Consider the following 24876-nt stretch of genomic DNA (forward strand, 5'->3'; position numbering starts at 1 on the left):
ACATTACCTGAACAGCGAATGCAAAGCATTATTGACAACGACAATTGGTGAATCAGCTTTATCGTACAATTCCTCTTTCCCATCTTTTGCTTTAATAAGTTGTACTTTTAGTCGAAGATATATGCTAGACAGATCGCGGTATGTATTGCCATGACCTAACGACACAAATTCTAAAATGGTAGTGTTATCTATCCATTATTAGATAAGTGCCAAAATAGGAAAATTTGGTGGAAGTCGTGTTCCATATAAGAGAGTGACTCACAACAAAAAACTAGCGAAGAAGATGGGGAATCATCGAGTGATGATATTTTTCCATGAGCATGGATCTTCCTCATTTATTGACCACAACCACATGATTGCTGACCCCAATGTTCAACGCAATATATCCGAAATAATAGGACCTTCATATTAGTTGAACTCCTGGTGTCCTTGTAGTGAGCTCGATACTCGAGCAATCTGCAAGCAATTGTAGAGCGGTGAAAAGTTAGAATAACCGAACGCTTTATCTGGCAAAAAATTGACAGAACCCTTGACTGCTCTATACAGCTACCAGGCTTTCCCAACTTTCATTAATATTTAAATTGATTTTGCTTAATCATTCATTTTACTTATTCCATTAAGTATTGAATGAAGAAGCGCTTGATTCATAAAATATTTTTTTATATGAGATAAAACAGCTTAAATCATTATTATTTGATTCAGATCGAGATAATCATAATAAATATCGAAGTCACAGATATTTGTATCCAAAATGAGGGGAAGCTTTATTTAATCAGCTGGTATTCATTTACCTTTCCCGAATATTAATTTTTACTATAAATACCAGCCATACTGTGTCCACAAGGCCAGTATTCTCCGGTGAAATGGCAGCCAGATTCCATTCCAGTTGTTTAGTACTTTTGATTTTTATCTCAGTCCTTGCACTTTCCCAGGCTGGACGTCACCAGGCTGGACGCTACCAGGCTGGGCGTTCCCGATACTCAGTGTGTCCAAAATGGGAAACAAAAGGGACAGTTTTGCTACCTCACCGGGACTGTAGAAAGTTTTATATTTGCGACCGTGGACAGAGGGTGCAAATGGAGTGCAAACGTGGACTCCATTTCAATCCTCGATACCAGGTGATGGAGACAAAAAAAAGATATTTTGTTAATTGCTAAACTGTATTGGAATTTTGTTAATTTTTTTAGGTATGTGACTATCCCAGTCAGGCAGGATGTGTTCAGAAATACAGAAAATACGCAAGGCGGCTAATTTGTAAATAAATTCAAGAATTTCATTTCAAATATGGACTCATCTCCCGATAATATTTGATGTAATCTTTCAAATAAATTAATAATCCATTATCAATCGCTGCGAGCTAATCCCTTACCGGAATATTTGAATATATCTCCTCAATTTACTCTACAAAAAAAAAACAATAAATTTTATGTAAATGCAGGATGGAGAAGGTCCTGTGGGCTTGACGTGAATACCTGGCATGTAGGCATAATCCCAGGAACCTCTTTGGACACGAATTAATTTGGCAACCACAATCAGAGCCCCGCCGTGATTGGCACCAGGTTTGTACCAAGTGAAGACTCTGCATTTATACCAGTAGATGTGATACCCATCTAGTAGCTCTATCACAACTAAGACGCTTGAGCCCAAAAGGAGCTTTGCTCTCAATATGGGTCCAATCACAACCACGATGAAAATCCCACAAGGGGGCCTACCACGAATAACCGGACCGACAATACATCACCCAGGAATTTGCCTGCAGTATATGCTCTCAGAAGACCATTGCGGTTCTCATGATACCAGCTAACCTCTGATGAGGCTCCGTGGCAAAAGGGAAATGGCTCTGAGTCGCTTGCACCCTCAGGTCCTATCGTTCTCTTCAAGTACGTAGGGACGGCAAGAGGAGCAGCCCCTGAAAAGGCTGGAATGGAAAGTCTAGTTATGTTAGGAATAAGTAAGAGGAAAATTTAAATGGGGTTAATAATGGCCTAGACAGTGCCTTCCTTGTGAGGTTCTTATTAAGCCTTTCCTCCAATATTTCGAACTATTCGTAAAAAATGAATGGGTCGAAAATTTGAAAATGGAAGTTATAAGTTAATGAAGGGCTATCCAGATACCCTTCTACGAAATTCGGCACGCGATGTTTAAGCGAAAGCATCAAAGACCTCGTTGGAGATGTACTTCGGACCTTCCTCATTTCTAAGCATGCCCGTACAGTGAGGAGGTGAAGGCTTGACTTGAAACATAGGCTCTCCATGTGTCCTCTGGAAACCTTAGGTCAGTTAATCCGAAAGTGGTCAAAGATCTCGTCAACTGGTTGTGGCACAAAACTTTGACCATTTGCGAGGTTGCTTTGTTAAATTAGATGATGGATTTCAAGGACCTAAAGGCGCTGTTTACTCGGCTTAATGCCGTGTTGACATGCGGAATATTAAACAGAAATCGAAATACCTAGATAAACACCTTATGCAATGGTAGGGATGAAAGTTGAATTGATACTAAAGGGCAGGCTCTTGGTATTAGAAGTTTAAAGCCAAGGTTCCGCCTGGTAAAGTGCCAGTAAAGTGCGCCAAACTAGGACAATCCTAACCGCACAAAATATCTTTCATGGACGTTTAGACGATAAGGTCATCAACATATTGAAGGATCTTGATTGAGTTGTGCCGGAAAAATGGCTTAAAGTTATTCGCTATAAATAGAGCAAAAGGGGTTGAAAAAAGTACGGAACCTTTCGGGATTCCAGCACGATATAAGTCGTGAGGACATCTAAGAAAGAGAGGATTAGCTTCCATAGGTGGGAATAGAAATCAAGGATCCAGCTTGTAGACGAGTCCATATTGCTATACGGACACGACAGACTTCTTGGTGGCTTGCGATTAATTCCATTTCTGGCCGTTCGTCCTCGTCTTATCTTTAGCAAAGTTAGGGCATTTGACAGCTGGCTGCATGCAGTCGCATATGATGCAGCGATACTGACGGTAGCAGTCAGTGCTGCATGTCCGACACATTAGCACTTTTCAAACAGCCACAAAAAGGATCAAAGTACGGTTTATCGCCTGAATGGAAGGAGATGTCGATTTCGAAAGAAGCGTTAAATAATCTAGAGGATCATTGTTTTCTCCTTTTTTGAAGGCGTCAGGGGTTTGGAAGGGTTTAATGAAAAGCACGCTAGGGGTATCTTAGGCTTATAGGCTCGATATGCGGTGTGGAGTAAGAGTGCTCCAGGCCAGGAAAGATCGTTTACTCCTTTTCACCGTTTTATGGATACATCGATACAGTCTCCACGGGACAAGCATTAAAATGAACACGAACATCCCTGACGAGCATGGTTCGAACCCGAAACAATAAGAGCGTAAGGCTGACCCTCATGCAACCCCACCATTTCACCATCAAGCCACGAAGTATTGATGGTATCGTTTCCTCCGAGTGGAGAATATACGTATTTCTGGGCACTGCTTTGTCTACTTCTTCACGAGATGGTCATTGCTCGCGGACCCCTGTTTTTGAGAAGTATTTGGTGATTGAAGTTTCCCGCCTTCCGAATCAAGAAGTCCTTAATAAGGGGCCAGGGTGGTAATGGCGGTATCCTTGCGCCATTGTGGCTGTTGTAAGGATGTGAAGTCAGTGATAGAGCGAAGGTTGTTTGGATTGTTGTCTCCAAATAAGCAATCCTTGCTTGTAATCCACGGATCTTACGCACTTTGATCGGAAGGCGAAAGTGGCAGTGGGTAGGTTACACATTAAAAAGAGACAACAATCGCGACTACGCCAAGCAGAGGAATCCACTCTCCTAAGATGGTGGGGCGCCCCAAGGGCACTTGGCGCAGAACTTTAGAGGAGGAGTACCTGCATCTCGGGAAGTCGTGGGGGAAATTGAAAGGCATTTCAATTAACCGCGTAACGATGGGTAATGGGTGTGGTCGACGAAACGAACGACGGTCGATAAATAACGAAATAACTCCTGAATACCTACTGCGCCCCTACTTGGCTGTTAGGACCTCCCAGTATAATTTCGGTATTATACCTGGGGCAGGCTTCGACGATTCATTACCTCGTAAAAAGTATCCATCTCCAACTTGGCAATCCCCTCTATAAGGGGGTTAACTTTAACGAGGCTTATATTCCGAAATTTGTCTGACATAGTGCATAGCTGTCCACTCAAGTTTCTAAAATCGAAATCAGCAGGTTTCATTTTTCGGCTGACTAGGAAACACAGACAAATCACGTGGTTTACTGGATAGCCACGATGGTGTTGATTGATCAGGCGTTTCCCAGGTTTTGTGTTCCATCATGGGTACCAGTCAATGTTCTTGTCCGTTCATTACGCCGTTGATGATGATGATGACGGTATCATTTATAAAAATTAGTTTTATTTTTTAGCCTAGTTACATATTGTCCTCGGAGAGGGGTAACTTACACTTAAAACTAAGGAAGGAGACAGAGCGAAAGGACCCAAGCTGTAAGGGGTTCTAGGACCGGCATAATCTCGGGATTGGGAAGTGAAAGTTGATGTCGAACTCTGCGCATATGGTTTCAAAAATCCCCACACTAAGTGTACTAAGAGAGGCAACGCGGAAAATAATATCGGGGCTGGCAAAGGAGTCCATCAGGCTATTACAGGGTTTGAAAAGGGTACAAATATCAAGGAAGATTTTTCATTGGAGATGCAGAACCGTGACGAATAGTCCATAAAGGGAAGGTCGTTTTTGAAAAAGATGGTCTTGAAAGGAGGTCATTAGTGAAAGGAGTTGTTCGCCAAGAGATCAAGGAAAGGATGTTGGAGAGTGCTTAAGCAAATAGAATATGCAGTGGCATTTACTGGCATTTAATGTCAACTTGTTAATCGACAAGACCAATGATCAAAATTGAACTGCAAGAGAGCACAATCCAACGACGAGACGAAACAGAGGCAACAATTTAAGGTCATCCCCGTAAAGCAAACACGGACAGGTCAGGGTAGAGGGGAGGTCATTGATAAAATATAAGAATAGGAGAGGGGCCAAGTATAGAACCTTGGGAACACCAGAAGAAGAAGATGAGTAACCATGCAAAAAAAAACCTGCAGAAACGTTACGAGAGGTAGGAGGAAAGCCAAGAGACGATTGATGGGAGAAGTTGACTAGAGGGAGTTTGACGAGGAGAATATTGTGCTCAACGGTATCAAAGGCTTTTGGGAAATCGGTATAAAGAGCGTGTACCGCCTATCGTTAAGGCATTTAGCAAAGAAGGTTTGAAGCAATAGATCGATGCTTCACGAAAACATGCTGTTCTTTCACAATGAGTAGAGCGAAGTGCCTGGTCAGCAAGCCGTTAACGTACCGCTCGAGGATTTTGTAGCAAGAGAGGTGGGGATAATAGAGGCCTCTTTCCAAAGATGATAAATGTTTGTTCTTCGATGCTTTTGTTGAAGATTATACACAGAAGGCGGGAAGCGGGTGCTTTACAGTTAACAAGGAAGAAGTTAGGAAGCCCATCGAGAGCAGGTTCGACATTGTTGTAAAGATTACCAATGAGGAATTCAACTAAGGAAGACGTAAGGACAGGAAAGGCCAGAGATCCGGAGCAGTGTGCATCTGGAAGAAGTGTAGAAGGTTGAGGTAGTAAACACGGAAGAGAAGTAAAAACAGAGAAGGGCGCCGGATTGTCGTGGAGAGGTGACAGTGAAGTCAGTGAAATTGATGGAAGGGAAAGATTGAGTAGGCGTACGGGAATAACGAGTGTGGGACCAAAACGGTGTCAAGTTAGTTTAGGGCAACGGCGGCCTTGACGCTCAGCATGAATTTGACCGTAATGCGCATAGCCTTAAAATAAACTACACTAAGGCTGAGTTGAAAACGTCAAAATTGGCTTTTCGGAAGTTGAGCTTAACAGATTTACGCGCAGTTTTGAAGTTTGAACGAAAAAGATCCGTTTAAAATTCAAATGGGGACTGTTGAGCGTTACCTTTGAAATTTGTGAATGTACAAGGAAATAGAGAGAGTTGGCGCTCGGAGAGGTGGAAAAGGAAGAAATCAATACTGCGGCCCAGAGGATTTTAGGTAGTGTTGAAATTCAGGGCAGAACAAGTATTCATGAAAGAAGAGAGTAGAAGGGAAAAGTGGAATAGGTTGTTGGGACTACTTGGAAGACAAGGATGTGAGGTGAAAATAGTGAGATTAAAATCTCTTCAGAGGAAGAAAAGGTGGGAAGGGAATTTGGCAGTAAGGAGTTCCGACAAGCTGTCAAACAATTCTTTATAGAGGTGAGAAGAGCAAGCACATGGGACGTATATTCAAGATACAGTGAAGGCTAGAGAGTTGGGTGGAGAGGCATGTAAGGCACTTTCATAAGGTGAACCAAAGGAGGAAGAAACGGGTACGGCACGGAGTTGATCTTTTGTGGCAATTAGGACCCCACCACCAGTGAACTTACGTAATGCAGCCCGGTCTCTATGCCAGCGGAAAATGAAATACACTTCGGCGAGCCCTGAATTCAACAAATTATCATCAAGCCAAGTTTCAGAGATACCAATTACATGATGCTCTGAGCCAGCGTGGATAACTTGAAGGCCGCTAGTTTGGTTCTTCAGCCCCCAACATTTTGATAAAATAGGCGGTCAATGAACACAGATCCAGATAAATTGATCGGTGAAGCAGGCTGCCCTGACATTTACTCGCATACGTTTGTATGGCTTATTGAACACACTTCCAGACCATTCCTGCGGATAAGTGACTTTAAAAGAAGCTATTCCTGGGTCGGAGTTGCTGTCCTCTACCAGTTTGACATATGACAGTGGTGAAATTGAGCCAACCTTGGTTTTTGTGTACTCCAATACCTTGTTCGTGGAAGTGGCGAACGTGAGCCTGCAGGGAAATAATTGTTTTGGTAAGAAGGCCACCAATAACTCGGGACGGCGTTTAGAGCAGCGATGGAAAGTGGAGCTTTGTCGGCGGCGAGAAGGATGTTAAAAGTTTGGGCAACTGTGTTACGATTCGTAACAAGAAGAGGAGATTGCGGTTATTGTCCCATTGAAGCATCAGTGATTTTTTCCGAATAGCTCCGGTGGTCTTTTGCATACCAGGCTGTGTTGTTGATGAATATGAAGGCGGACCGTTACCTCTATATGGGGACATAGGACTCATGTGGCTGTATGCACATACGTTACTGTCACTAGGCCGATATTCACTTGGGCATCCATAGTGCAGTCGATTAAATTGAGGCAATAGCTTCACTACAAAGAACCATATGTGTGGATATCACCAGAAGCATGAACGCTATATATGACGCGACTCTAGATGAACTACTCCATTTGCAACTGCAGATATATAGAGCATTATAATGAGATCAGCTCATAGACCATATCATTTAGGTCTGTGAGGAAACAGCGGATGTAAGGGACACAGAGGTTTGGAAGAGATATTGGAAGAACTAAGTACGGTTCTTGTAATACCTTTTAATTCTGGGATAACAAACCTCTGTTTTGTAGAAGATATAAGACCTAAAGTACTCATGCCAAGTGGCAGAGGAACAAAGGTCTATCTCTGGGCTTTTCTAGAAGATAATATACAACGATCTTTCAGGATCAAGTACATGTGATCATAAGAATGACAACCTTGGTTGAAAGGCAACCGCGTAACGATATGAAGCAGCAATAAAGCAGTCTTCAGGGCGTTGAGCAGTCTTACCTATGAATAGGGATTATCTTTTTACAATAGTTTTTTTTTTTTTTTTGTACTTTAAATGGAAGTGATTGCTTCTCGGTCGTTGGTACAAAGAATTTTTATTAACTGTATTCTTTATAAAAAGTTAATTTAGCAACTTAAAAATAAAATTGTTTATAACTGCTACATTATAAACTTATAGTCTCAGGATATTTCCATGGTCTACCAACTGTGTTTCTGTAGTTCAACTCACTTAACATTGCATCACCTACTCCTCTCTTTATTTTTTTGACTTTAAGTCAAACCACTGCACAACAATTAACGCAAAGTGAACCGCGATTTATCCATGGAAGAGGATACCCACAAGCCTGAAACAAAAAAAATACTTCAAGATTAAGGAAACTGATCCAGGTCAAACTGTCCTTCATAATTTTTGGCAAATTTCGATCGAAATCCAACCGTTCCTTTCCTCATTTCATAAAAAGAAGAATTCGCAATTAGAAAGCAAACAACTGGTTCCCGAAGCACGGTGAATTTTGAGGGGATTAAAGAAATATTTGACCAAGAAAGGGAAAGTGTTATATTTTTCAACCCCGGATTAATAACCAACTCTGAATGTTATTAATGGGAGAAAGTAGTTACCTGAAGTTGAGGATTAAAGTAGTGATTCCTTGGACACTGCATTTCCCTCAATATTCCGTAGTAACAAATATAATATTTGCGGCAATCAGGATGTGGCAGGCGGATCAATGTTTTTGTCTCCCGGCATATAGGACGAATGATGGTCCGATTTTGACAAGTTGCGGGCTGTAATGTCACCACAACTAGGATCACAAGGACGTAGTAGCGAATCACCGCCATTTGGATCTAAACTAAAGGAGATAGGACCAGTGGGCTTGGTATTTATAGTGTCAGACAGTTGTAGCTAATCCAACTGATAATGAACACTTCCATAAAATCCATGATTCAAATCCGGTCACGCATATAATTTTTAGCTACAGTTTGCACTATTCTTTAATTGTTATGGGCTGTGATTAGACAGTATCTATTATACTCCAGATAATTACTTTAGATTCATCTAACAATCGGGTACATTCCTCGTCTATCTCTTACATTGAGAAACACTGAACTGGCCCACCCAGCAGATGCACTTGTTAGAAATCCAAGAATAATAATCGCAAATTTTTACAAAATGAAACAAATGTTCTGTAACAAAACTCGTTTCAGCAGAAATACACTGTAATTAGTGATAAGGCTTCATTGATAACGACATTGACATTCAGATTTCTTTCACAAAGAGCGATATGTTTCCAAGCAAATGCATCCATGATGGTGGCTTGTTGGAGATGAGACGATGATGCAATTCTACACAATATCCGCTTTTCATTGTCGCATTTGTTAGTTAATTAAGGGCTCTTCCAACCCCACGAACAAAACTTTTTCAAACACTGCTTCAATGAAACGCCCCGAGACCTTACAAAAACATCTACCTGCATGGATTGTATTCAGGCCTGACGTGAGGGAGGAGGAAAGGGGTAATTCCCCTCGGACCGGCGGGGGGGGGGGGGTGGATTTTCTCTCTAAGATCCTACTCACGAATAAATACTTCACGCAAAAGGATATCGATCGCTCCGTTCAATACAGAAGTTGTGAAGTTGTAGGGATAAAGGATATATTATCGAAGGATGAGACCCGATTTTAAATTCATGGCAACGATCGTTGTTTATATCCGAGTCAAGTCAGTCCGCGTCTCCATTTGGTAGCCCCGGATAACTGCCATGGGGTGGTCGGTACTGAAGACGCCAATCCGGGATGGCTCGGACTTCTTACTTGTCAAACGGTTTGGAATAGGTTGCCCATGAGCTCACAACTCTTACTATACACCAGACTTCTAGGGAAGAGCTCTCAATCCAACATTACAGCTGCCTCTTTCCCGATAACAACCTTATCAGGGCTGCAAGTACATTCAAAACTACGTCGCTATTAAGTTGGCAGTATAAATTCAGTGGAGATGAAATCCTAACTAACGCCTGAACCCGGCTTTAACACTAATTCCTACGTATATTTCCCCTGCCGCAGGGCCCTCCTCTATTCGAGGATTTCTCAGACAGGTTATCAAATGTGCTAATCGTTTTATTCCTCTCTCTTCCTTTCATCCTCTGTGTATACTTGACCCTTCCGACACTCTCCAACTACTCCCGTCTTTCCTTCTCTCTCCAGTAACTCCACCAACCCTTCCCTTCCTTTATCCACTTTCATGGACACCTGTGCCGGGCTCCAATTTAACGTTTCCAAGAAAAATACAAATCCACTATTGATCTTGTCCTCTCTAACCTCCCTGTGCTTTGCATTTTCCAATCCCTTCCAGACGCATATGCTCAGATCGCCCGACTCCATTTTCCTATCGCATGCAAGCCTTCCAAGTTTAACTTTCGGAAGACAAACTTCGAAGGTCTAAACTCAGCCATGGCCACAGGTAAATGGCCTCCTACCCTCTTCCCATTAACGTGTGACCAACCGCTTAGCACCTTCAATACCATTTTAATAGGCATTTTTCCATCTTACTAACTCCCTGCGCTCTGACCCTATCTGGTACACCGCTGAAGTTAACAAAAATCAACTCACTGCTTGGAAATAGTTTCTACCCTCTGGAATCTATGCTGAGTTCCTTTTTTTTGAAAACTTCGCGTTCTTCGGGGAAATCCTTAATACTTAAGTCCAGGAAGGAATATTTGGCTGGTGTTGAAGACTCATTGGGTCTCGAAAACCTCAAATCATTCTGGTCCGACATTCGTAACTCCCCCAGTCCCGCCCACCTACCTACTGCTTCCATTAAATACTCTGGCTCCTCCACTAACTCCCCCCTCCCCTTCAACTATCTTGCAATTTACTCTGCCGTTACTTTTCCTCAGTCTACGTTCTCTTTCCTCCCTTCTCTTCTCTCCCGCTCTTGATACAGCTTTCACCGCAACTCCTACCATTCCGCTTCTTACCTTTCTCCTTGTCGAGTATCTCGTTGACACACTTGACGCCAATGATACGACGATCTACCGAACCTCCTTTTGCTTAAAACTGGTCAGTCCATCTCCCTTCCCCTCTCCAACAAGAACCTCAAAGAGAAAAATTTTCCTAACTTGTCGAAAGAGGCTCTTATCATCCCCATTCCTAAAAGTGGCGATCACATCATGCTGTGAAATACCGTCCCATTTCGCTCCTCCCCTCCTGTTTCATAATCATAGAAAGATATGTCAGCAACTGGTTATCCTCCCATTTTGGCAACCTCATAGTGAATGAGCAACACGGCTTTGTTAAGCGTATATCCACTGCCTCCAATCTGCTCTATTTCAACAATGTGTGACCAACTGCCTAAATTCCCGGCAGGAAGTGCATAATATCCGCACTGGCTTTTCTAAAACCTTCACTACTGTAAATCAGAAGTAACTTCTGTCCAAATTCTCCTCTCTCAGCATGCCAATATCAGTTGTTTCATGCCTCGCCTCTTCCTCTTCACCTTTCCGAACGATCCTGCCGCGTCTTTTTTGATGGCACCCGTTCCTTCTCCCCCTCCTCTGGCGTCCCACAGAGATCTGTTCTGGACCCTTTATTGTTTTTATTATTACCACCGACCTTCCCTCCTCCTTACTTAACCCTACTTTCTTTATGCCGACGATCTTAAGCTGTTTTCCACTATACCATCACCTATGGACAATGTCTCCCTCCAATCAGGTTTAGCGCTAAACGTCGAAGAGTGTCACTCTATGTTCTACTCGCTCAAATTCTAACACACTCCTTTTTCATACTCTCTTGACGGATGGTAGGTAGGCAGGTATTAGTGGCCGCTCCGAGGAGCACAGTTAGCGCTTTGGTGTGCCGTTTTGATGCCACAAACTCCTAAGACCGGGACTGTTGTTATGGAAGTAGGGAGGCAGAGCCTAGCCGGCTCGGATCTTCAGAGCCAGCCCGTAACATTCACGAAAGAAAGCAGCTCTCCCACCTGGCAGCCAGAAATCTCTCTGAGGTCCCCAAAGAATGGTTTACCCAGTGTCCGTAGCCTGACTCTAACTAGAGCTCTTGCCAATCCCTGGCCGGAAAAAAGATTGAAAAACTCGCCAACCAATCGGACACGATAGTCGTCGCACTGGGGAGGATGAATCTCATCTAAAAGACAACGGCAGGGTAAGACAGGCTACTCCAAAAGTGCGGGGCGAACTTACGGAAAATGAAGGCTGATACCGTCGTCCAACGAAAAATCTCTATGGGTGTCAAAAATTGCGTAATGGAGACAAATTCTTGAACCTCATCGCACAGCAACATAACTCCTGGAGGACCACCGAAGAGTATCTAAGGGAAAAGCAAATTGCTGGCCCAGCCTATAATGGCCGCTAGTACCATTACTGCTAGCTTCGATAGCTCCCTATGCAGCATATACTCCAGAAAAGGAAAAGGAAATAGTTAAGAAATAAGCAACGCATGACAACAATTCTGAGCAAGAAAATCGGGGGATAGATGGACGGTGACAAAATCGAAAAATCACAATTGGATCTACTGCAAGGGTCAGGCGAATGATGCATCACACACCTTTTCTCCTGAAGAAGGTAAGGAGCGATCTCCTAGTGGTGACAAAGTGCCAGATGTCTCCGGATATTAAAATTGAGACGCTGTTACAGAGTAAGAGCACGTGGGGGTGTGGTCCCACACTGAATAACCTGCGGTAATGTGCCAAACGGTCCAGCATTAGTATCTTGGACAGGACTTGTGTGCTCAAAAAAAATACCCAGTATTGAGGTAGGTGTCAACTGCAAGATAAAATTAATTCTACCTCAATTTTTGAAGAGCTGCTCAAGATTGGAAATTCCAATCTCTCTCTCTCTCTCTCTCCAATCACTTCCGAACTCAGCCCTAGAGAAATCGTTGCAATTATGTACGGATTAGACAGATGGAGCCTCAGCATGGGCATACGGCAAAAAATACGGAATGACAAGAGGCAGCCTGTTAGCTATGGTACCTCGTCTACCATATGTGGACTTATTTGACGGTCAAAAATATGCGTCACCAGCCTACTCTCCGATGCCTCTGATTGCTGCTGACCAGCAAAAACCTAAGGAAGCGTAGTTCATTTAGGATGTAGACATTAAGCTAGCCAGCAAAATAGGAACCGAATAAAAAGGTCTGGCTCGGTTATGGGACTGACATTCGGTGGTGCCCCCTTCTTAGCGAGCACCAGGTAATTTTATTCCTACTAGAGAGGAAACCTGGAACTGAATTAACTGAAACTAAACAAATCTAGCTAGAAGACAGTGGATAGCTATCGCGGCCAGGTGCAGAAGGTGCTAGGTGACCAAGCTGATGTGAAAGCTCAGAAGCAGCAGTGATAGAGTGCAAAGACCTAGACGGGGTCACATCACGAGAAGATATCTGTGCTGCGCTAAGGGAACAATTCAACCTTAGCGAAATAGGAGAAAGTGCCATCAAAAGGATGAAGAAGATGCAAATCAACCTCAACCATTGCGAGGCAGCTCAAAACTTGCAATCGCAAACCATTCGAGAGTCGAATGTGGACGTGGCTTTAATACGTGAACCTTACCGAAATTACGGTAATGCGGTGGGTGAAAGACTCATCGAGAAATGCGGCGATATAGGCATGTGGACGGCAAGCCACTCAAGAAACCGTGGCACTTTCGGGAGCCGGTTTTCTAAGGGCAAAATTCAACGACGTCCATACCTACAGCTGTTATGCCCCTCCTTATGCAACATTAGCACAATATAAGGAGATCCTACACAACTTGGTGCTGGACGCTAGCGACTACAGCCCCAAAATCATTGCCGTCGATTTCAACGTGTGGGCATTAAATGTGTCCACCCAGCCAATGTTGGATGCGTGCCCACCTTCCGAGGCAGGGCGCTAGGCTCGATTGCCGATCTGACGTGCCTCAGTGCCTCGTTGAGGAGAGGATGATCTGACGGGTGAGTGAACACTACACCCACAGTGACCACTAGGCCATCTTTCCAACATCAGAAACGGGGGAGGCGACGGTCGAATAAGCAACAGAAACGGAAAAACCAGGGTACTGAGTGGTCCATTGGAGCTTTCTTGGAAGACACTTTCCTAGCGGCATTAGAAGGAAGTCATGACCCGAAGGGGATGGCGCTAGAAAAAGTAAGCCAGCTACTTTAACGGGTAACTGAGGCATGCAACTCTACAATGCCGCAACGGAAGTTCCACCACAGTAGGCAACCAAAACACTGTTGGAACCAAGAAATCACGCTGTTGACAGCATCCTGTCTGCGAGCGAGGAGGCTTTGCCAAAGGACAAGAGGTAACCAGAACATCGGCAGTCAGAGGAAGAATATTGTAATCTTTGAAGTAGCCTTAGGAGTACGAGAAAGTAAGCGGAATTGCTAGAAGCAGTTTTGCCTTGAAGCAAATACGAATCCGTGGGGTGCCGCAGTTATAACGAATAAGCTTCGTGGGCAAAAATCAACACCAAGTGACGTGCCCGCGACTCTTATTCAAAATAATTGCACTCCATTTCCCCCAGCAGGAACAAAATGGACCTTAACTAAGGGTGCAACAGAACGTCTTCACAATCCCCGGGGTTACCGAGGAGGAACTTCGAGGCATTTCTGGACTAATTAGGGATAATAAGGCTCCGTATTAGATGGGATTCCGAACAAACCCCTGAAGTTAGCGGCTAAAATCAAGCCCGCATGGTTCATAAGCACGTTTGAATCGTCCATGGCGGGAGGAGCGGAAGAGGCTGAGGTTGGTTCTGCTAACGAAGTCCCAAAAACCGCCAATAACAACAACAACAGGTTGCTTTCCTTCTTCGAGCTCTGCGATCGTATCCTTGAAGACAAGCGTTCCCTTCTCCGTGGCCTATCACGATCTGTTGACTTGCTCTGACTCCACAAACTGTTGCTGGACTCGTTAACGTGTGTCAGGATCTCTCTCGAAACGGCAATGAGTTGAGATAACAACTCGTTTATTACCGATAACCGTTGGGGGGGGAGGGGGGGACTGCCCTCACAGCGAAAGAAGAGGGCCAAATCGGAGAGTCGGCGATTGTATGTGTTGCATCAAAAAGTTCTTGTGTGATACCCACTTTAAATATTTTCAGAATATTGCGCACATTTTGCGGGGGTAGGGCGAGCCATTTGACTTTGAGGAGATCTTCTGAGGGATTCGTTACTGCCAGATCTGCTATTTGCCTGTATAATGGCGAAGGGTTCTTACCTCCGAGCTCCAGTTGATTCAACATGATCTCCAGCTTCTGCTCTGCTAATTCTGCAAAGCATCCTAAGATACGTGCTTTTAGCGCTTTGCATCTCTCGGTTTCCGGAGGTAGGCAGAATGTCGGAAATTTCGCGAAGACCAGGGCCTAATGCGCCTACTGTCAGATGGTACTGCAAATCGTCTGACTTAATACGGTTTACCACAAATGCGGACTCAAGTTGATGAAACCATAACTTCGACTACTCACTCCAAAATGGTCGAAGCTTGAACGACGCCAGTACTGCGACATTTCCGCCACATTTCAGATCTTCGTCTTCTGCCACTTTTGATAACACGTTGCCTAGCGTACGTGGGACATTTATAGTTTATGCATGCACTAATTTCTTTTATCATATCACATATTTATCCAATTACTCACAGAACACATGATTTTAAAGTTTTCGGGGTCAGCAATGTAGAAATATCCTTTGACATGTGTGAATGAAGTTTCACTGCGCCCGAGGTCCTCCATGAGCCTCACGCGCGTGCTCGCAAGAGAAAAAGCAAAAGCAAACGTTTTCTAGAAAGTACAATTTATTGTAAATATCTGTGTGTGTGATTTTTGGACATTGCCCAGCTCAGGCTACAAGAATGTAAGCACCACGTCCGCTCAGGACGACTGATGAAACGAGAAGAAGAAATGTTCGAGCTAGACGACAGCAGGGAGCAACAACATTTGCCCGTCGAGATGCTCGCTGCACATCTTTTGACAAGTGTGTGCGGTTTCGCAGGGGTGCCACACAATAACCCTTGCAGTCGTTGAATAATCCCCCTAACGGACATTTCAAATCTCCACGACTTTCAAATTAACGTCGTCCTTAAAGTTCCAACCCTGCACATAAAAGCCTCCATCACAAGGATATCACTGCGCAGGTCCCCAGCTTCCAACTAAAAAGGTATCATCTTTCAAATCCACGCAAATACATTCACAGCAAACGACTGTCGCGTCTGGAAAAGCCTTATTGTATATTCCGTATCCTGGCACGATATCCTTGTTATCTTTTATCCTAAATTAATCAATCGAAAGTGCTAATCGTCTCAATTCCAACAAATCACAAATGAGTGAAACGTAAAATGATGAATCCAATTCGTTGCCACCGGCCCCCGTTGTGTTCCTTTCCGGAAAATCCATCTTACGAAATGTCCTTCCTCCCAAAAGGATGAAAAATCACCGTTGAAGGAAGAACTCTTGAAAATGTGATCTTCGCCGAAGAAAAATCATTCACGAAAAGACAAGAGAGGCCAGAATTTCAAGGATATATGGCTCTTTAGGGAAAGTGTAGGAGGAGTGCTATTGTGTGTAGTGTCAGAATAAATTATTTGCATTACTTCGCTATGTAGCAAGTACGTGTGTGTATGCATGTAGGCGGGTGCATGTGGACAAGAAGTGCAAAACGCGCTTAATTGTTGTTGAGCAAAGTGAAGCCAGGTGGCAGTGGACGGGTTAAAGCCGAACCATCAAAGTTGCATATGCGTTCGTTGAATTATTTGCCTGGGCTTTAAAGGTGAACTCCCCATTGAAGCAACCCCCCACGCATAGTCTGTCTTTCCAGGGGGGTGGGATATGTTTTTTTCCGTTCGCCCCAGCTAAGATTGCTTTTCATATTTGATTTTGAATGAGCGAAACAGTCGGAAAGTACTGAAGTTTTCCAAAGTAGAAGATAAGCATGGAAGGATAATAGGAAAGGACTATTCGACCCGGGAAAACGTGATGGATCATTGTGATAGTGTTTGAGAAACGTCTTCATGTCGGTGCATAGTTTTTGGTAGTTCGACTTAGATTTATTCAATGGTTTAGAGACTAGACCACGTCAGTTAATTTAAATATTGAAATATGTGATATTTTACGCACAACCCACCCGAAATTTCAAACAAGGATTCCACTTGTACTAAAATCCACTATCTTCCCCGCTTTTCAAGCAAATTGTCTGTGATTATTGTTTACGATAATTTGAGAAGTGAACAGTGTCTCCCAAATGTTGTCTTTACGCTTTAGTTCTTTAGTAATAAAGTAAAAGGAAACGCCACTTCTGCATAGAATCATCTCCTATTCATGGCCTCCTTTCGTCCCAAAGCATCATAGGGACTCACACGTGAGTGCGCTTCGGTTTAAGGACATAGTGAACAATTCAAGTGTCTCCCTTTCACCGTGTCACGTTTCATAATAGTATAGAACCCATAAAAGAAATTGTTCCAGTCATTTCTATGTACTACAATTACTGCCGTAACTGCTATAATCAACGTTAAGTGAAAAGGATCCTTTTATCATAACAAGTACATAGGCCGATTCGGATAGATATCGAAAAGGTAAGTACACAGTTAGCACTCAATTTCAGACCTTCTTGGGCAACTTTTTTCTATTGTATTTGGTTCAAATCACTTCTACGGCTTGCCAGGATATAAAGGACCGCCCGCTCCATCTGTTTTAGGAGCAGATGGAGGCCCATCCGGGCCTATAACCGTCAGGAACTTTAGTACGTTCCCTACTTCCAGATCTTTTAGCTTTGCATCTGGTATTAAGTGTTCTCCCAGATGCCTCGACCTACTTTGCACAACTGCCGGACACTGCCCCAGGACGTGTATAGAGGTTTCGTCCTCCTCCTCATAAAACCTGCAGGCAGTGTCCGTTGATATCCCTAGCTTCCCTAGGTCATAGTTCAGCCGACAATGACCACTGCAAATTCCCACTATGATTCGGAGGTTCTTGTTGGTGAGGTTTAAGAAATCCTTTGTGCGTATGGGTTCGTATCTCCCAATAAGCACCCTGGACTGCTCCATGCCTCAACCGTTCCTCTTCATTTCTTAGATTCACAGCCATGAAACCGTTTCAGATTCAACAGAAGGGTTCTGGCCCCTGTAAAGGCGCCCTGCTCCCTTCTTGGCTAGTTCGTCCGTTGCCTCGTTGCCTTCCAACCCAGCATGGCCTGGAACCCAAAGTATCCAGACCTTGTTGGACGACCCAAGTGTATGCAGTCTATCATGGCATTCCCACACCAGTTTAGAGTTCACCTGGTTGGACCGAAGTGCCTTGATCGTTGCTTGGATATCGGTGAGAATAGCTATGTTCTGCCCCCTGCAGTTCCTTTGCAGATTAAAGGAGGCACATTTGTCTATGGCGTATATTTCCGCCTATTGGCTCAAAGTACATTTTCCTTGAACGAATGACACCGGCTCCCGCTCCCTCTGCTGTGAGGGAACCGTCAGTGTACCAAGTAATCAGTTGCTGGTTTAAGCCGTATGTCGCAGCTACGCTCTCCCAGTTCGCCTTGTTACTCCAACGTGTTTCAAACTTCTTATCGAAGTGAAACCTCGTTGTCATGTTATCCCTCGGTATTAGTAATTCGGGATACCGCCTAGAAAGAATGTCAATTTTCCTTTGATTAAGGCAGCCCCTCGCCTCACTGATACTAGCGGCCATCCTGAATATTGCCTTCCTTGCCTGCATCTGTATGTGCAGATGGAGAGGGGTTAATCCCAGAAGGACTTCCAGGACTGCCGTTGGGCATGTCCTCATTGCCCCACTGATACACACGCAAGCCACCCTTTGGAGCTTATGTAATTCCCTGGCTTGTGTGCTGAGTTCGGTTCTTTCTGCCCAGATTACCGCTCCATAAGTAATCACTGACCTCACTATTGCAGTATATATCCATAGTATTATCTTCGGGCAGCAACCCCATTTTTTTCCTGCTACGGACCTGCAAGTCATCAGAGCCCTCGTGGCTTTCCGACAAGTGTTTCCGTCATGTGTCTTCCAGAGTAATTTTTGGTCTACCGTAATTCCCAAATATTTGACCCCTGTTTCTCGTTTCACCTCCATAGTGAATGTTACTATGGTGGTTTTGTCTGGATTGATCCGCAGTCCTTCCTGCACCAGGCACTAGTAACCCTTAGTACAGTTTGGATTCTATCACATAGGGTATCTTCATATTTGCCCCTACAGATTAAAACAATGTCATCCCCGTAACCCTGGACTTGTATTCCAGTATTTGTTAACACGTCCAGGACTTCATCCACTACCATACTCCACATCAGCGGTGATAGTACCCCACCCTGTGGACAGCCTTGAGTGATATTCACTACAATAGAATTTGTACCTGTCGTCTATTTGCCTGCTTTCTAGCATTTTGCCCATCCAGAATGCCAGGGTGTTTCCCACTCCTTTGCGGCTCAGGGCATCTTGTATCTTTTTGTCGAACGCTCCTTCGATATCCAAAAACGCGCACAGTGCAATTTTTTTTGTGTCTATGGCATCCCATAGTACCTCTGTCAGGTGATACAGAGCAGTTTCAGTTGATCGTCCTACCCGGTAATCGTGTTGACAATGATGTAGGGGATTACACTGCCCGTCTCCATGCCCTTGGTATGTATCCCAGTGCTATACTCCCCCTTACCACCCTTAGAAGAGACTCTAAGATGATTCCTAGGCCTCTCTGGATTAGTGCTGGGAAAATTCAATCTACTCCGGGTGATTTCAGTGGTTTAAAAGTTCCCACTGCCCACTTTAGCCTAGCTTCTGAACATACCTCTTTTGCTAGTTTCCAGTTCTCCTTTCTTCTCCTTTTATTTGCTGTTGGGGTGTGAGGCAGAAAGTTGTCGCCTGCCACCGTGGGGTAGGACCCCGGGAAATGAGTTCTGAGGAGCAGGTTTACCCTGTCCTCCTCATTATCGGTAAATGTCCCATCTTCTTTCTTCAAACAGACAGCGGATATTGCCCCGTCTTTGGCTACAGCCTTGTAGAGCTTGGTTGCTTCTGTGATCTGTTCGATCCCTTCAAAGAATTCCCTGAAGTTGTTCCGTTTTCCGTTTCCGTTTTCTACCTCTGCCAGTCCCCGGTTTGTTTTGCCCGGTTGAAGAGTTTTCGTGCCTCTGTTCTCATTCTGGCCAAGTTCTTGTTCCACCTTGGTACATCCCTTGATGACTTAACTGTCTTAGCCGGACAGCTGGCCTCATATGCGTCAATGCCGACTGTGTTGAGGTTTCCACCACTGTTTCTAGTTCCAGTTCACTCCTGATGTCACCGCCCCCTTGAAGATGAGCAATGTTATTGCTCAAGTGCGTTGCGTAGGATTCCCGATCCCTTCTCCTGGGAGTCCTTATTATTCTTTCTATTTGGAGTTACCCTCAATGTCGAATCTGATTATCCTGTGATCAGACATAGAATGTTCATCCGACACCCTCCAATTCCTGACCATTCCGTTGATTAGAGTATTTTCTAGAGTTATTTCTAATACCTCCAGTCTGGTGCTGGTCACAAAATTTGGAGTGTTCCCTAAGTTATATATTTCTAACTTTTTGCTAAGAATAAATTCAAGAAGGTACTCACCTCTACGATTGGTGTCACTGCTTCCCCAGACTTCGGGGTGGGCGTTAATATCGCAGCCGAGGAGAAGTGGAACCGCCGTCTTCTCACAATACTTCGTCAATTTTGCGACTTGTTCCCGGATTTCGTCTCCTGGGAAGTATCCCGATGCCACGACTGCCTCTCGAGTGCTCCTCGTGGCTTCCAATGAGACTTGGATAGTCACAAGGTCCCCGGTTAAGACATGTGTACTTTAAATTACGTTTAAAAATTATGCGAGCTCTTGGTTTTTCACAAGAGGAGTCCCAAATTACCTGGATGCTTCCTCCTTGCAGGCCGTGAATCTGCCCCCGGTACACCCAGGGCTCCTGAGCCAGCACTATTCCAATATTCTCCTTGGAATTTGCCCTTGCAATCACTGCAGATGCAGCTTTCGCATGGTAGCTATCTTAGTGCAGGCCATTGACTCCGTTATTGTTTGGAGCTCTTGTCCACTATCGGAATGTCGCCATCCTCCTCCGATATGGCGCTTTCCTGTGCATCGCTGTCCACCCTGAGCCCTAGGAGTCCTAGGTCTAGGTCGTCCAGCTTTTGCTCTTCACTGAGCAGCAGGTCTACTTCCCTGGTTGATCCAGTTCTTTCCGTCTCTATGGCTTTCGAGACTTCTTCGGGGACCTCGGTATGTTTTTCACCCGGTGTCTCCTCCGAGGTATCTTTCGTCGGCTTTTCCCTGTGCACATGCACGGGTATGTTGCCAAATCGGTAGTTGATATGGCAACTCCGACGTTTGGTTGCCTCCAGGGATCGATCATCTACCCCCATCGTAAGGAGTTTACCCTTGCCCTCCACATTGCTTCTGAAGACTCTCCATAGTCCAGTGTGGAGATCTTCATTCTGAGCGATTAGGAGGCCCATAAAGTCTTCCGTTTCTATTGTCTCGACTTTTGGCAGAAAAACTATCACCATGTGGGCTGCTGGTATATCATCCCCAGCACCCCTTTCCAGCCTGGCAATCTAGGAACTATGGTTCTAATCGATTCTGCGGTGTCCTCCGTCGCGCAGTCCACCGGTATAAGGCCTGGTCGAAAGCGTATCCCGGTGAATACCAGCTTCCAAGTCCAACCCTCGATCATCTGCCTGACGACAAGGTCCTCAATGGTCAGTGGACGTCTGTTATATTTATCTCAGACGTGCTTTTGCTGGTCCCTGCTCTTTGAACAGTGGTATTCGTTGGCTGTTGTCCACGCAGTATACCAATGTTGACCTTGGATCCACTGCTTGAAGTCCCAACTTCTCTGGCTCTCAGTAATTCGGAGATGTGCCTCCGCCTGATTAACCAATTTTTGTACGGTACGGGGTTTTCATTTTCTTTTTTTTTTTGTACTCATTTGATTAACACGAGTATGGGGGTTAGGAGGTCCGCCGTGCCATAGTCCCCCGTAGCATGGTAAGGTCTAACTTACTCACTGAGGCGACCAGGTATCAGTGAGCAGCATCCGCTCTAACTCAACTGCATAATCTTCAGAGTATACGCAGCTCCGAAACTTACGCGATAGCATCCACTAAAAACCACTAAGGACTCTCCAACCCTGCCCTTACGGACAACCATTTAAGTGTTACTTCGCAATGCGGATTTGCTTTTAGACTCTCATGCGTCGAGGTGATTATACGTTGTCTCTTGTTTCCGTCAGCAGCTCATTATACAACTGTTGAATTGCAAAGGAAAGCGCAGGCCAGTTGACCTCCGATTTGGTATGACACACCAAACTCACTTCTGTATGAGAATGTCGGCTGGAATTAAGTTCACTACGAGGAGTCGATTAACCAAACTGACCTGCGTCTGTGCTTTTTTGCAAATGCCTTCAATCACACCAGTAGCTACGAACAATCTCCAGTCCACTGAACTTCGTCAACCTTCTGGCAAGTGTCGCTATAGGACTACCTTTTTGGGAGCATACTGCAGGTGTCTCCTAATGCTTATCTTGATGCCAATCATAACCATGCCATATTTGATAGCAGTCACTTGATAATTTTTTTTTCGCACTGCTTTTTTATCATGTACCGTCGGAACGACCAGCGTTTCAACGCTCAGTCTCCAAAACACAGTACCCGTCAAAATTCACCACTTCTCTTACCAAGTTCACTACCACAATGTTTATTTGATCCATAGTGAAATGGGCGCATCAAAACCCTCCGACAAGTCCTAATCGTCGCGCACCATAGTTAGCAACGCTCCTATCGCGGGGGCCTTCGTATGGTGGATGCAGCGGCTTCCGGGGAGCGTCCACCCTAATGATGGCTTACGAGCATGTCTCGAAGTCCCGAGGGGTTTCTCCCTTTAGCGTTGTATGCCGGTAAGGGGGAGTCGGCCGCAGTTTCGAAACCGCGTCCCTGAGCAGACGCAGCATGCCGGAGTCACTTAACCTTGTCCTGATATCCAGCACAGGGTCGATGGGAAGTCGCAGACACTCGTCGTACACCATCTTCGCGGTGTTGGCAGTATACTCCTTTTAATGAGCTATGCGAAGGCTGAGAAGGACAAAAGGCAAGGACTGCGATCACGACGTATCGTCATTAAGGCGGCCTTTAGTGTCCTATGCCAACGTTCCAGCATCCCATTGGACTGCGAATGGTATGGTCTTGTGACGTTTGACACCCAGGAGCCAAACTCCGAGAAAAGAATAGATTCAAACTGCATTCAATGATCCATGATGATTATAGCTGGTACACCAAAGCGCGGGATCCATTCTCGACAGAGGGCCACGGTACATAATTGTGCCGTAATGTTAGAACTATTGCTTCAGGCCACCGCGTAAACCTGTCAATGATTGTGAGGCAATACTTGCATCCGTGCGAATCTCGCAAAGGGCAAATGATGTCGAGGTGGATAGTGTGGAAGCACTTGGTGGACGCCTACGAATACGCCTACTTCCTTTTTTAAGCGCTTATTGATCTTACACTTCTGGTGGTGCTCAGAGGTGGCGGTGAGGAAGACAAGGCAACACTGTTGGCCACACCAAATCCAAGTGGCCGAGGAGAACCTCCATAGTGGGGGCCGTGATGCAATAGGCGAATGCTTCAAATCCCTAATCAGGGCGATCAGACCCGAGTCTGCACGGGGACTCATCTGAAGTGGCAAATTGGTCACGAAACTTTACCAGGGATATACTGGTAACATGGGAACCGGGATAGCTCCTGGACTCTGATACTTCGGGTGAACTCCCGTTGTATGTGAGTACAGCTCGGTTATTTGCGGTAGGCCCCCTAGTGGGAGTTTCATGGGGGTTGTGGTTATGACCAAGCGAGAAGACCTCGGCGTGGTGTTGCGTTTCAACACGGGTGCCGTATTCCTTAGTTCGGTAAAAATTTAGGTATGTCTTGGATCCAACAGTATGAATGCTAAACCATGCACTTGGTATAGACTGGTATCGTTGTTGCTTGTCCCAGCGGGGCTCTGATTGTGGTCACAAAATCAATCCATGTCTTAAGAAGACCGGGGGATTAAGTCGCAAGACCGGTGCTCACGTTAAACCCTCAAGGACTTACACTTCTGGTACGCGATGCACTGTCTGGCCCAAGAGTTTTCGTCCTTGTTCATGGACGGTAAAAAGGCTTTTCCAGTGACTGTTCATCATCCTAATCCCTGGGTGCGCAGGATCGTGTACTGCGTAGAATACTTCCTTGCGGCCTAGGTCCCTTGTCTGAGGTCTCGCAGAGTAAGTAGCAGTTTAAGCCAAATATAGGAAACTCCTTGAACTTGTATTTAGAATTTGCCCTCAGGCTCTAAAGCTCTACGTCGCCTTTGTGCGCCTCGGTGATTGCCATACAGTCGACCACGGCGGGGACTGTGGCCTCCGAGATTCCTAACAAAGCGTTCGCAAACATGGTGTCTTCTCCAGACACGGGTTGATGTCGGGAGTAAACTGACAGATGAAGTTCAGTTGCCGAATTTGGCGAGCTTTTGTTTAAGCGCGAAAGTAAGGGACTTGTGGTCCGTGAACACGGTGAACGGTCTGCCCTCAAGGGAGAAATGGAAATATTTAATGGAGAAGTACGCGGTGAATAGCTCACGATCGTAGGCGCTGTAGTAAGGTTGAGCTGAGATGAATTGTTTCGGAAGGAAGCTCACCGGTTGCCAGGTTTGGTTCATCCTTTAGTGAAGAGCGGCCCCAACCGCTGTGTCCGAGACATCGACAGCACGACTCGACGTGCATCTGAAAGAGGAAATTAGTATTGTAGCATCAATAACCTGTCGCTTGATCATTTCCAATGCCCGGACGTCCTCAGTAGTCAACGCAACCTAGCGCGAGCCTTTTGTTTTGGGCCCAGACAAGTAAGCGTTTAGGATCGCTTGGTGATGAGCAGCCTTAGGCAGGAAACGACGATAGAAGTTCAACATGCCCAAGAACCTTTGCAGATTCGTTACTATGGTTGGCAGGGGAAAGCTTCAATTTTGTTTGAGTGTGGCCAAGAAATTTCACCTGCTTCTGTAGAAATTCGCATTTGTCAACGTTTAGAATGAGCCTAGCCTCAAGGCGAGGTTGAAAAATGCACTCAAAATAGTCCAAATACACAGAATCGGAAGAGGTGACCAAAACATTATTCATGTAAACCGAACAGAAGTTTAAATTTCGTAGGACAGAGTGGATGAATCTCTGAAATGTCAG

General features: G+C 45.0%; 2 protein-coding genes across 2 annotated transcripts in view; both read left to right on the top strand.

The window, feature by feature from the left end:
* The first annotated feature begins 828 nt into the window (after positions 1-828).
* On the top strand, positions 829-1347 carry LOC119648123. The gene is made up of 2 exons (XM_038049645.1): positions 829-1118; positions 1188-1347. Exons 1-2 carry the CDS (start codon positions 864-866, stop codon positions 1260-1262), a joined length of 330 nt encoding a protein of 109 aa, XP_037905573.1. The 5' UTR covers positions 829-863; the 3' UTR covers positions 1263-1347.
* A 14489-nt stretch (positions 1348-15836) lies between these two features.
* LOC119648117 (probable zinc transporter protein DDB_G0283629) overlaps positions 15837-24876 on the top strand; it is a 28363-nt gene continuing 19323 nt past the window's right edge. The window contains exon 1 of the mRNA XM_038049639.1: positions 15837-17217. The gene's annotated coding sequence lies outside the window, so the exon portion shown is untranslated. The remainder of the gene's footprint in view (positions 17218-24876) is intronic.

The sequence above is a fragment of the Hermetia illucens genome, chromosome 2 (genome assembly GCF_905115235.1).
Source record: "Hermetia illucens chromosome 2, iHerIll2.2.curated.20191125, whole genome shotgun sequence".
Lineage (NCBI taxonomy): Eukaryota > Metazoa > Arthropoda > Insecta > Diptera > Stratiomyidae > Hermetia > Hermetia illucens.